General features: G+C 39.3%; 1 protein-coding gene across 1 annotated transcript; it reads left to right on the top strand.

Annotated features, from left to right (window-relative positions):
• Positions 1–652: 652 nt before the first annotated feature.
• LOC140778123 (uncharacterized) lies at positions 653–1638 on the top strand. Its single transcript, XM_073122692.1, has 3 exons — positions 653–812; positions 1093–1192; positions 1312–1638. Exons 1-3 carry the CDS (start codon positions 806–808, stop codon positions 1409–1411), a joined length of 207 nt encoding a protein of 68 aa, XP_072978793.1. The 5' UTR covers positions 653–805; the 3' UTR covers positions 1412–1638.
• The last annotated feature ends 13273 nt before the right edge of the window (positions 1639–14911 follow it).

Raw genomic sequence — 14911 nt, 5'->3', positions numbered from 1 at the left:
CTTCGTCAATGCCAAAGCTATCACTTCTTCCACCTTGTTAGAAACAAAAGTCCTAGCCCTCGAGCATAGTCTCTCTTTAGCAGCCTCATCTCAATTTAAGATGATCATCTTTAAAGGGGACTCCTTCAAAGTTATATCCACCATCACCGGAGCAAGCGACATTCCTAAAGCATTCATAGAATCAATTATAACTTTTCTACTTTGTTATCTTCTCTCACTTTATGTATTTTTGTTCATTCATACAGAGAATGTAGCAGAGTGGCCACATTTTGGTAGGTTTATGCAATGTTTGGACTTGGGGGAACATCCTCACTCTCCCTCCCTTAGATAGAATGTATTTTTTTGGCAGGTGTAAAAATTGCCCCTAGGCTTGATTAATAATAGCTGATATATCAGTGCTCCTTTATTTAAAAAAAAAAACTTTGATCCACGAGTCCGCGTTTTCTCCACGCGATTCGTTTCCCACTCCGACCTTAGATTTGTATCTCGTTCCACCTAATCCGAACTCACAATCTCGCTTCTTCCTTAAATTAGAATTATCCTTCTACCTAATCGGAGTCGAACTCGCCCTCGGAAGGGCGAACTTATGTTAGCTTCTATGTCGGATTTTATTATATTATTTTGGCTTGAGAAGTTTCCAGATCCATTATAATATTATATTACCTTATTCCCTTTCTTTTATCCTGGTCAGAATAAGCCTTATATATATTCCCCCTTCCCTCTTCTTATTTCTCAACTATTAATTGCTTTTCCTCTTTGCAAATCCCCTTTGACAGCCAAAATTTTCTTGCCTGAAGCTCTAGAGATGACTCATATCCTTCTATAATCCTTCTTATTCTCTATTTTCTATTTATTCCTCTAAATATTTTTGTTCAAAAATTAGATTTTGTGGATTTCTTTTGCTTATTTAATGTGGATCTGTTCTTGGGATTTCTGATTTATTGATTTGTTTTTGAAAGAACAACGATAATCACTTTTCAAGATAAATCTTTGGTGTTTTGATGAGTATTCGTGAAGGGTAACAAAGATTCGATTTTTCGATATCATAGATTTATACGATCTGGTACGATGTTCCTTAACTCTATTTTTCACGCGGTAACCAGAGGGATCGCGATCGTGAGAGGGCTCAGGCCCGTAAAAATCAGGGCAAGGTAAAAGACGACGGCCTAACGCCAGAGCAGCGCCGAGAGAGGTAAATCTATTAAAATCTTTTGGTTTTTTTTTTTGTTGTAAAAATTTGTATTTTTATCTTCAAATCATGAATTATGTGGAAAAACTGATTGTTTTTTTCAATATTTTTTATGATGTAAGGGATGCGAAAGCGCTCCAAGAGAAGGCGGCGAAGAAGGCAGCGCAGGGTTCCAGTGGAGCTGCAGCGGACTCTAAGAATAAAGGTACCAGCAAGAAGTAGCCGTAGCCGTGCAATGAAGACATCTTTAGTTGAGTGTCATGGTGTATTCTATCTTTTTCTTTCTTCTTTTCTTTTTCTTTTGTGGTGCTCGTCTCCTGATGTCTCACAAAGTTGTGGGCTTTAGATGGTCTCTCTGATCTGTGACTTTGGATTCTCAAATTGGTATCCATTGTTTGAGACTTTATTTGTGTAACCACTTTTGGTAGATTATCCCTGGCTTCATTTTATTTTTGTCATTCTTTATTCAGCGTAGCTAACTATAGGATACATAGAGGCACCTGAAACTCTTCTACCAGATGGTTTATATTAAGGTATTTTATTTTTCGTGATGGCAATATGAAATTTAAATTACAAGAACTTGGTTAGAATGTCATAAGTGGGAAGAACTGATGTATAATGAGCTTCTAGGGATTTGATAGATGATGATTCTCTGATAGATCTGAATTTTAGTGTTGATGCCTCTTGAATGTGTTAGAATTGTAAGGAGTAAGAAAGCTGTTTTTTGGTGGGTGCCAGAATCCTATTGTAGTGTCACGAAATGCTAAAATATTTTGAAAGTGGTCATCCCAATTCAAATAGTCATTCCAACAGAATTGGCTTATCACTTGCCGACAATCCTTCAATGAATAAGGAGTACTAGAAAAATTAAGCCCACCTTGTGATATATTGTAATTGGAATTATCGAAGTTTACTTTGTAATATTATGTAATATGAAACAATCAAAGTTGTATATAAACAGTAAACAATCATTTTGATATACACTTCTGTTATTCAATCTAATTTTGACATGCCAGTTTCTATTTTGTTTATCCTTGTTAATTCCTCCTTGGATATTGGAGGAAGTTTAATATAATTTGGTGGTTCGTACAAAGTTTGTGCCTATGTATTTAATGCTGGGAACATTGCTGTTGATCCATGAGTATATCTCCATTCTATGTTGAATGGGTTACATGTTATCTAATATAATGAATCTGGGAACTTCTTTATATTATGTCAAATATGAATCCTTTGGATTTTATGAACTGTTCTTCTCTGTGATGCGGATGATTCAAGTTACCACTAAGCTATGTTTATATGTTGATTTTCAGTATCTATTGCCTTTTATGTGTGGTTTTTATATTTTTTCTTATGTTTAATTTTGTTAGTGGTATACTTGTATAATGATTCTCTGATGTTCTTCATACTCTTATGATCTGGCCAGATGTGTGTTTTTAATCGACTAGTGATACTTTAGCTTCCTTTAAGATACTATCTTTTGATTTTACTGAAATTCATTGTTGAGTTGGAATTTATGGTATAAGTGTTGTGTTTGTTTTTGAGACTACTTTTTTGGATTTACTTCATAAGTTTATAATTTGTTCTGCCATACTCATATCTTAGTTCTACTGAAGTAGCAACGATTTGGGACTTGTTTAGCTATTAATTGTTCAGTATTTTCCCTACCTGTACAGTTCATTAACACAAAATGTTATCTTGCATTCTTTATTGTATTGTTTCATATTGCATGTGTTTTTGTTAATGAGTATGAAGAAGTATCTCTAGATGCAATGTTTTCTACCTCTCGTTTACATATGCACACAACCTTCCTGTCCCTTTGGATCGATCTTCTTATATAATGCCTGTCAGAACTTTCTTTTTTTAAGTTGATTACTCTGATGTATGTTGTCTAGATAGTATGTGAGCAAGTTCACTTTTACCAAATTTTGCTAATTAGCCAGATAGCAAAGTTGATTAGGAATTATTTATTATCCATTATTTGGGGAATCGAAATTTGGATGGCTTATTTGACATGGCAAGTATGTTTATCGAAGTAGTTTGAGATTTCCTCGCTCTTGCAAGCAATGTTCGCGGTCGCTCTCGCTCTCTTTCACTTTTACTTCTCCACCATCTCGGGTTCCTCTTCTTTTGCTCTATGTATTAACATCTTGGTTTAAGCTTCAGCAACACGAGCGCTCTGATTCGATGTGAAGGGTAACATGCAGGTTTGGGGTGGTCCCAGGTATAATGTAATATCTAATTAAATCTTAAAACAGGTTGGTTTTTACAGAATCGACAGCATAACTCCGGCATCTAGCTGTCCCTAGTAAATATGGTTGGTGGAAATGTGGTGCGGCTGGTCGCCCCCGCTCCCCACCATTTTATTAGAATCGGGAGACTCCTAAGATTACCACTTTCTTTGCTCTTTCCAGTTGTGAAGAGCAGCCGACTTCGGTTGGCTCACCAGTTGTGAAGTATGATGGTCGCAGCTCCCGTGCGAGGCTCACATTCCCAGCTACTCGGAAAAATTTGTTAAGAGCCCACTTCAGAGTGGCTCGAAATCAACTCTGGAAATTTGCCTTATTTGGCAAGACCATGGGAAGAGTCATCCTTTTTGAGCCCCTTGGGTATATGTTGGCTAAAATCTTGGCTAGTTACAACTCCTTTTCGTACTATTGGTCTTCCGAATGGCTTCTTCCTCTTTAGATTTGCTACTGAAGCTGACGTGCTCAGAGGCCTTACTGAAGGACTTGGCCCTTTATAGGGGACTAATCTTGAACCTTTTTAAATGGAGGTCCGACTTTCACGCAGAGGAGGAGATGAGGAGAACTGCTCCAACTTGGGTGCAAATTTATAATCTCCTGTTGGAATAATAGAAGTTGCTCATTCTCATTCAAACGGTGGTAAGACGCTAAGGGTGGATGATACCACGTCCTTGTGGGCCAGAGATCGCTATTATTGGGTGTGCAATGATTTGGATCTTACCAAACCTACAAAAATAGGTATTCAAATGGGCCATCTCACAATAAATATTTTATTTCCTTTGCCTATGATTATCTTCCCCTACTCTGGTTTCATCATCGGTGCACCTGTTAAAATCTCTTTTTGTTGTCCTACGAGACCTCCTTAAGCTACGAAGCTTCGTTCGCCTCCTGGCCCTTCTGCTCCGATAGATTATTTGGCCTCTCAGTTTGAAGCTTCACCTTCTAGTGACGAGGTAATGAAGGAAACTAAGCTTTGAGTTCTGTGAAGCCCATAGAAGCTAATGAGGATATAATTTTGCACTTTTTATATGAAATAACGATACACTAGATAAATAGGCACTATGAGTAAATACAATGTTATAAGTCTACACTGCAATGTAACGCAAGGTTATAAGCTCGTATTATGGTATAATTTAAGCTTACAAGCTCGCACTTAAGGTAAAATAACCGTACACTAGAAGCCTGCATATTAGGAAAATAGTGAGATGACTAATATTTAAAAGAAAAAATAGATGAGAGAGAAAACTTAAACTATAGTTGAGATTGATATTTATGCGTTTGAATGCACTCGACCCGATTCGAACGTGATCGATGAGAATGCATTATTTTTAGGTTTATCATTTGTTAGTTTGGCTTATTAGGTTAGCCTCTTAATTTATAGATGACAACCTATTTGGAGATAATTAATGAATATTGAGTTTTCTTCCCTTCTTTCTCTACTCTAGCTCTTCTCTCTCCTCGCTTAAGCTCTAGCCATGTGTCATCTTGATGCTAGTTACCCCTAGTCCCCCTCGACTATCAAGTCCTTTCTCTTCCTTGGGATCTCAACCATCTTCTCCCCTCCAAGATCTCAACCATCTTCTCCTCTCTCATCCTTATCCATTTAGCACCTTGTGCCACCAAATCCATCACCATTATTACCACCTTCATCACCCGCCATCTCCATCTCTATCACAATATTACTTATTTTTGTCCTAAATGCAATCAGAATATGATATCATTAACATAAGTCAGGAAGATATGGAATAAGCCCCACTAGTTTCATAATTTTCTAACTATGGGAGAATATTTTGATATTCTCCTCTAACTACAAGGGTTAGGACATGCTTGGATGATTGATCGTTTGATATAGTCACGATCCTGTAGCCTTACATCCAAGGTCGTTAGTCTGTGTGGACAACAGACATTTGGACATATGTCGTTCACTAGGGCATATGTGGCGAGTTATCCTCACATGATTTCTACCAACTAGAAGGGTGCTCGGTCTGGATGGATGTTAATACCCTTAGTAGATGGCAGGTTATGCTTTGAGCCTTCAGACATGATGATGATGCCAAATACTAGGTGCTGACTGTGCACAATGGTCTAGTATAATGATGCTATTTAGAGTCGATATTAATAACTGAGATATTGTGAAATGCATATGACTTCATTATCATCTAATATACTTAACTTTTGCGTGGTCATTCTGCATCATATATGGTTGCATTTGATATCATAGTATGGTCATAGTTAGCATACATCATATGTAGCATATTTGAGAGACCTATGATGATGGTAACATAGAGATATATTTACACATTATCGAGAATTATATATTTGATTAGTTATAACATGATATCTACATTTATATATTATTGAGAATGTATTCATGACATGATGCTTCCATGTGATTCATATTTATCTAGTACATGATTTACTCTTTGTTTGGCATCACTGATTCGAGTAAGATTTATTCACTGAGCTTTTAGCTCATAACTCTTTTTATTTCTTTTCTAACCCCCTTAGATATGTGATATGTAATAGTAACTGAGACATCCTAAGAAGATATTTAGAACAATGATGAGATGAGCTATAGATGCAAGACAGTATAAATGATAGCTTATATAGAAATTGAGTTATACCATTATTTAATATTTGTACTCTATTGTATTATACGATAATTTGTATAATACAGGTCGAATTATAGTGTACTCACGTATTAGTTGTTTTAGTTATATCTTAATGGTTCGTCGTGGCCTATGTGAGCCCTGCTAGATTAAACTTACTAGATTGTATAGCTATCTAGTATGGTTGTTGTGGATTTAGATATGAATATGTTAATAGGTTTTATTTAATGGTATCATATTTTATTTTGTGATAGATTATGTGAGCACAAGGGCGTATCTGTTCATGGTAGCCCCGCCCATCTTGTCGTGTGTGCCACGTGCACCGTGTTGGCATGGGGGCATACATGTGCTCGTGTCAAGTGTGGGCATTACAGATGGGATGCTTGTTTTAAACCGTATATGAATTTCTTAAGCTTACAAACCAAATGCTCACCATCACTAGAGAGAATCCTTTAGGTTGTTTTATGTAAACCTCCTGCTCTAGATCTCCATTAAGAAATGTCATTTTCACATCCATTTGTTGTAACTAAAGATCAAAATAAGCTACTAATGCCAACATAATTCGCAAGGAATCTTTCTTAGATATAGGAGAAAAAGTCTCCGTGTAATTGATTCCTTCTTTCTGAGTGAAATCCTTAGCAATGAGTCTCGCCTTGTATCTCAATGTTGCCTAATGAGCCAATTTTAGTCATAAAAATCCATTTATAACCTATGGCTTTTGCACCATCAAGCAACTCAACAAGACCCTAGACTCTATTATTCTTCATGGAACTTATCTCATTTTTTATGGCATTGTACCATAAGTTGGATTCTTTGCAACTCATGGCTTGTGAAAATACTCATGATCATTTTAGGCTCCAATATTATAGTCAGATTCTTGTAGGTACATTATATAATCACTAGGAATTGTTGACCTCTTAATTCTAGTAGATCTTCTAAATGTCATACTATCATCTTTCTAAGAAGTATAAGGTTCAGCTTATTGTTCAAAAGTTCCATGCATTTCCTGAACAACTTGATCTACTGGAATGTTGTCAATAGCTTGAGGAATTTCGATGATTGGCTGTTTAACTCCAATTTGTATTTGTGGGGTGTTGTGAACAATTAACAATCTATCATATGAAGCGGAAGGTTGAGACTTCAAACGATCAATATCAAAAACTATATTCCTAATTTGATCACTCCCACTCATCAAGTCATATTCAAGAAACTTTGCATATCGTGATTCTACAATCATAGTGCTATGAGATGGACAATAAAGTATATAACTTTTAGACCTTTCAGTTTATCCAACGAAATACCCACTAATAGTCCTTGGGTCTAGCTTTTTCTCTTGTAAATTATAAATCCTTACTTCAAACAAACATCCCCAAATGTGTATATGTTGCAAACTTAGTTTCCAACTTTTCAGTAATTAAAATGGTGTCATTGAGACAGCCTTGGTTGGAACTGAGTTTAATATATACAATACCATCTTTAGTGCTTCAGTCCATAAGAATTTAAGAATATTGGAGCTACTAAACATACTCCATACCATGTCTAATAATGTTCGGTTTCTTCTTTCTACCACACTATTCTGATCCAATGAATTAGACATGGTTTATAGGGACTAGGTGCTTGTCCATTTTCAGTGTATCTACTATACCCTTTACCTTTATTTGATGTCACAATCTTAATTTGCTTTCCATATGTTTCTCTATTTTAGCCTTAAATATCTTGAAGACATCTAATGCTTCATTCTTATTATGAAGCAAGTAGAGATACATATATTGTGTGAGTAATCATTAATAAGAACCCAACGAAAGCCACAAATCATCGGAGCACCAGAGGACCAAATCAAAACCCCAATCCAATCCTCATGCCAGCATTTATCTCCCCTTAAAACTAATTTGAATATTGCCATGTAAATCATAATTAAATCTTAGCTTAAAATTTTGTTTATTCACCAAAGAAATTTGCCAGCTTGCGACTTCGAGTCAATCACCCACTGGCTTGAGAAGTTTCCCTACATCAACCCCTTGCTGTGGGTACCAAATTTGGGTATCCACAGGGTGCATGGGAGGCAATGCATGTTGCCTCCCACCGCTAGTTTCTTTAGTCACTAATGGCCACCACCGATGGTGGTGGCCTCGATTGTTAGCCTCTGTCGACTCACCTCTTCGCATAGAAGAGGTGGGTACTCGAGATTGAGGGCTTCAAGCCCTTTTGCACCAAAATAGGAACCACCATGGCCACCGGCCATGAAGTTCCTCACTCCACACTGTTGGCTACTCCGGTTGTCAGTTCAATGGCTACCTCAACCCAACTCAACCTTATTGACTTTGGGAGCTAGTGGAGCTTAGCCACCAGTGACGATGATAGGCTCTAATACCAAATTGATAAGATCAGATACTAATTTGATAGGCTCTGATATCAAATTGATGGGCTCTGATACCAATTGATGAGATCTGGAACCAAAGATAGGCTACGTTAAGATTCCTTCAAGATCTGAATTTATTACAAGAATTAGTCCGCGCAATCGTGGAAAAATATTTGTTAGATATTTTCTGGTAGTCAAAAAAATTACTAAACTAATTGGGTTGGATCCGTAACTTCTTGATCTACAATTTTCGTATTTACTCCCTTCGCATATTCGAACTATAGTAAGGACGAACATACAGAATAACGTAGATGATGGTGGTGGTGACGAGTGGAGTGGATGTTAGGGTTATGGATGGGTATGGAGATGAGAGTGGATTGTGGAAGTGATTAAGGAAAGTAGACGAAGGGAACAAAGTGGTCGAGATTCCAAAGAAGAGGGATGACTCGACAGATGAGAGAGATTAGAAGCGAAGAGAAATCTTGCCAATGGTAGAGGTGAAAGGATGGTGAAGAGGGAGGAAGGAGGAGTCTAAAGAGAAGATATGAGGTAAGAAATCAAGAATTTAATAGCATAATGAAGTTAGTTGCTATAAACATATTTATAGAGGATAGCCAACAAGTCCTAAAATAATATGAAACCCTAATTCTAGAGGATTCCCGTCGATCGCGTTCGAACGCACTTAAAAAGCCCCTTCTCTGGATTTACGAACGCGACACAAGCGTTTGAACGTGGGTTCACAAGGCGTTCACAAGGGCGTTCGAACGCGACTCCACCTGTGTTCGAACGCGACCTTCATGAATTTTATTTTAATAAAAATAAAGATCTAATGTAATAAGAAAAGATCCTAATTAAGTGTATCAGCCCACCACACTTCCCCCATCTTGCCCTTAAGGTGAAAAGTCAAGAAAACGCTCCAAGATATCAATATCCAACTCCCATGTCGCCTTATCAAATGGCTTGCCAAGCCACTCAACTAGAATCTCCATCTCCAATTTGGTACCATGTCGTCGGCGTCTAGCAAGTACTCGAACTGGCTCTACGATCTCAATCTCCTCTAATGGCTCCAGTAGAACTGATTTAACGATCTCATGATCTCCAATGCGCTCCCTCAGCAATGAAACATGGAAGACAGGATGCACTCTCAACCTTTCCGGCAACTCCAAACGATATGTAACCGAACTAGTACCCTCCAACACCTGAATGCATCCACGGTTCAGCAGCAAACCGTCTCAATTCTCCAACTCTGGATGGTGCTTTAGATCATCCATCACCTCCTGGAACAATATCAAAATATTTGGGTCAGATGTACATGCATACCTCAGCTCGTCAAGGAAGGAAAAGGTAGGAGATGAATAGGCTGCAAGCTTGGCGGTATCGGGTTGGCGCGATAGTGCATCCGCTGCTCTATTTTCTATTTTCTTCTTGTATTGAATTTCATAATCGTACCCCAGCAATTTTGTGACCCATTGTTGCTGTGCTGGAGTGTGTATGCACTATCCCATAAAGTATGGAAGGCTCCTTTGATTGATTCGGATAATGAATCGCCTACCGATCAAATAAGGCTTCCACTTTGTCACCACATGTAGAATTGCCAATATCTCTTTCTCATAAATCGATAATTGCTGAGATTTTTATGATAAAGCCTTGCTAAGATAGGCAATGAGATGTCCTTCTTGCATTAGTACAGCTCCTATGCCAATACCCGACACATCACATTCCATAATAAATTCTTTGGTAAAGTCCGGTAGTGCTAGAACAGGTGCCATCGTCATTGCTGTTTTTAATTTTTCAAAGACTAAAGTGGCTTCATCCGTCCATCTAAAAGATTCCTTCTTCAACAAAGAAGTGAGAGGAGTAGCGATCTTGCCATATCCGACGATGAATCGACGATAATAACCAGTCAGCCCCAAAAATCCTCTCAATCTAATGGTAGTAGTAAGAATAGGCCAAGCGGTCATACATGCAACCTTTTGAGGATCCACCGCTACACCATCCGCTGAAATGATATGGCCTAAATACTTCACCTTTGGTACTCCCCATAGGTACTTGGACTTCTTGATCTTCAATTAGTTTTGCTTAAACAAATTCAGCACGTCTTCCAAATGCCGCCAATGCTCCAATTCAGTCCTGCTATACACCAAAATATCGTCAAAAAATATCAAGATAAACCTTCGCAAGAGAGGCCAAAATATATCATTCATGAGGCCTTGGAAGGTAGCTGGAGCATTGGTGAGACCAAAAGGCATCACTCAAAACTCGTAATGCTCATCCGGAGTCCGAATACAGTTTTATGCACATCCGCCGGGTGAACTCTAATTTGATGATACTCTGCCCTCAAGTCAAGCTTACTAAATATAGTCGCCCCTACAAGCACATTCAGCAACTCCTCGATAACCGAAATGGGATACCGGTCCTTAACCATAATAGCGTTTAGTGCTCGATAGACGACACAAAAATGCCATGTTCCGTCCTTTTTTCGCACCAATAGCACGAGGGATGAGTATAGACTATGACTTGGTTATATGAGGCCTTGCTCCAACATCTTGGTTACCATTTTTAGGATAACTTCTTTCTGCACATGTGGATACCGATATGGCCTCACGTTCGCTGGTGCAGCCTCGGATACAATCTCTATGCGATAGTGTGCCGCTCTCCTCGGTGGCAACTCCTATGGCTCCTCAAACAGTCCAAAAATATTATCTAATAAATTAGACAATTCAATGGTAGTATCTAAACTCATTTGAGGCTCATCTCCTGCTGATCCTAACTGAAGAAGATATGCCAAATCATATGCACCAGGCAGCCCTACCATAGGCTGCATCGCAGGAATCGGCGAAGACTGAACACCATCAAGCCGCACATCTTTGTTTTCTTATTTATATTTCATCCACATGCTCTGGAAATCAAATGTGACGAGTCCCAAACTTTGTAACCAATAAGCACCAAGGACAATGTCCACTCCTCACAACGCCAACGGATACAAGTCCACAATGATGTCGTGTCCTTGTACCTGTATACCGATCCGGCGACACAAGCTCTTCGCCCTAAGCTTCGTGTCGTCTCCAATAGCAACGTCAAACCCTGTAGTCGGTTCGGCATCCAAACCTAATGTTCTCACTAGCCTCTCATCTAGAAAGTTGTGTATAATCCCCAAATCGATGAGGATGTGCACATAATGCTTTCTAACGAGTTCATCTACTCATAACGTTCTCGGTGGGGAAGTACCCGAATATGCATGCATTGATATTTCAGCTTGGATATCTTCCTCCACGCCCTCCTCAACGGTCTTCTCATGGGTCTCCTCTAGACACTCTCTATCATCATCAATCTCATCATTCTCCTCAGGACCATCGATAAACATCACACTCCCGATCGGTTTAAAACACCGATGACCGGGGGTAAAACGTTTATCACATCGAAAGCAAAGGCCCTTCGCTCTTCGCTCTCCACCTAGGCAGATGTGAGAGTTTGAATGGGGGGTCTAGTGCCTCCTCTAACATCGGAATAAAGTCTCAAAGGTGGTCATGGTCCAGTAGTCATAGCTGCTATTTTTGAAACGACAAAATTTCCAACCGGTGTTCTAGGTGCAAATCGCCTATCTCGGTTGCCTCAATTGGTTTTTGCTGCCATCTTTAGAGCCCTATGCTTTCGTTCAATCCTCACGACCTTCTCAAAGGCCTCCTCAAGAGTAGTAGGACATAGAGCATGAACATCCGCTTGTATTTCCTCTTGCAGCCTTGAAATAAATGTACTCATCAATGTAAGTTCGGGCCACGGTGGCTCACAACGACTACTAACTCGTTCAAATTTAGCTTAGTACTCCAATACGGTAGTCCTTTGAACCATCTTGCTTAATGTGGCAGCAAAATCTTCATATGCCGCTGTCCCAAATCTACGTGTAATCCTCTTATAAAAATCAGCCCATCCGATAAATCCACCACCACGAATAACCGATCTATACCAATGCAATGCTATTCCGTGGAGGTGGAAGCTTGCCATTTGGACTTTTTCATCTTCTGCTGTACATTGGCAATCAAAATATTGTTCAACTTGAAACACCCAATCCGTTAGATTACCGCTTTAGAATTTTGGAAAATCCAAGCGTGCGGTTCTCCCCCGAATAGCATTGTCGGGTTCACGAAAGATCCTTAGTTTATGTCTAAATCTTTGTGCATGTTGATCACCTTCTCGAAATCCTCGAGCACATCCATCACCAACTCCATAGGGATCAACCTCATCCTCAAAGTGCCAATCCTCATCAACGAAGCGCACCGGTGCCGCACGCCTCTCGGGTTCCACCACCGCTGGTCTTGGGTTTTGTAACAGAGGTAGGGGATGATGTGAAGGATGATATGAAGGCATAGGTAGGAGGGGATCATTGACACTCATATGACGCACCTAGACTTGTGGGGTATCGGTTCGATGAGGTCCCACTGCTGGTCCTTCTTGAAACTCCGTTCGTCGTCGAGGAGATGACGAACCCAATCGATTCACGACATATTCCTTGAATTCATTGTGATCCTTTTGTATGTTGTCAACTCTATGTAAAAATGTTTGGAACATGCCCCTTAGTTCATCCATATTCAAACCCATGGACGTTGGTTGACTCGGTCCTGCCGTGGTCGCTTCAAAGGAATCGACCTCACAGTTAGGATCATTGTGCATTGAGTCATCCCTTATCGGTGTGCTCTCTGTAGGTCTCCTTGTTGATGTCATCTTTCTTGTTTCAACCATTAATGGAGGTCTGAGGTTCGCCTGCTCCGATACCAAATTGATAAGCTTTGATACCAATTGATAGGCTGTGATACCAATGATAGGCTCTGATATCAAATGATAGGCTCTGATACCAAATTGATAAGATCTGATACCAATTTGATAGGCTCTGATACCAAATTGATGAGCTCTGATACCAATTGATAAGCTCTGATACCAAATTGATGTGCTCTGATATCAATTGATGAGATCTGGAATCAAAGATAGGCTACGCTAAGATTCTTTCAAGATCTGAATTTATTACAGAAATCAGTCCGCACAACCGTAGAAAACTATTTGTCAGATATTCTCTAGTAGTTAGAAAATTACTAAATCAATTGGGTTGGATCCGTAACTTTCTGATCTACAACTTTCGTATTTACTCCCTTCACAGATTCGAACTATAACAGGGACAAAAACATGGAATAACGTAGGTGATGGTGGTGGTGACGGGTGGAGTGGATGTTAGGGTTATGGATGGGTATGGAGATGAGGGTGGATTGTGGAAGTGATTAAAGGAAGTAGACGAAGGGAACGAAGTGGTCGAGATTCCAAAGAAGAGGGGTGCCTCGACAGACGAGGGAGATTAGAAGCGAACAGAAATCTTGCCAACGGTAGAGGTGGAAGGATGGCAAAAAGGGAGGAGGGAAGAGTCTAGAGAAAAGATAGGAGGCAAGAAATCAAGAATCCAATAGCATAATGAAGTTGGTTGTTATCCACATATTTATAGAGACTAGTCAACAAGTCCAAAAACAATATGAAACCCTAATTCTAGAGGATTCTCGTCGATCGTGTTCGAACGCGCCTGATCGCGTTCGAACGCACTCAAAAATCCCCTTCTTTGGGTTTGCGAACGCGACACAGGCGTTCCAACGCAGGCGTTTACAAGTGTTCACAAGGGCGTTTGAACACGACTCTACTTACGTTCGAATCGCGATCGAACGCGACCTACAAGAATTTTATTTTAATAAAAATAAACACCTAATGCAATAAGAAAAGATCCTAACTAAGTGTATCAAACGATGATTGCCGACGACAACTCCATCTCCCTCTCTCAGTCTTCTCTAGAGGAAGGCTGAGTTTGGAGGGTATTAGATCAAATACCCACCAGCTCATGTGGGTGGTCCACCAGATCTCTATGGGCTACGGGGTAGGTCACAGCCTATGCCCATAGCCAGCATCCACCCAATCTCTATGGTTTTAGTGATGGACCGGGATCTTAAGCCCAGCCCACCCAATCTCCAAGCAGGCTATAAGGTGGGCCGTGGCCTAGCAAGCTGTGGGTAGGCTCGTAGCCCATTTCCTCAACTATTGATGCAAGGTTGGGCCTTTAGCCTAGCCCAACATGTGGACCACAGATTAGCCCATTATTAATCTTTTATTTTTCTTTTGTTTATGTTAGCTACCTTTCTAAAAAAATTTCCCAATCATTTTTATTAACATAAATTTAGGATAATGCAGAACTAAGTTAGGTAGTTTAAATTTATTAATCCTAACATTTTATTATTAATGCCTTTGAAATTTATAACTAAGGACAATTCTAATTTTATCATCAATGACCAAACAAATTTATAAAAAATAAGATATTAGTAGGGAAGAATAAATGCAAGATCAAGTCAAACTTATTCGGTCCTAGAGAGTTGAACTTAACTTATACAATATGGAAGTTAGTTCTATAAATTGTTTTTCTTCCGTATTATTTTATTTTATAAATTATTAGACCCATTACTTTGCAATAAGGATCTCGAGATTCAGA

Source organism: Typha angustifolia, chromosome 3 (genome assembly GCF_048772165.1).
Source record: "Typha angustifolia cultivar Huaian chromosome 3, ASM4877216v1, whole genome shotgun sequence".
Classification (NCBI taxonomy): domain Eukaryota; kingdom Viridiplantae; phylum Streptophyta; class Magnoliopsida; order Poales; family Typhaceae; genus Typha; species Typha angustifolia.
The sequence above is the reverse complement of the archived record's forward strand: the minus strand, read 5'-3'. Positions and strand labels throughout refer to the sequence as shown.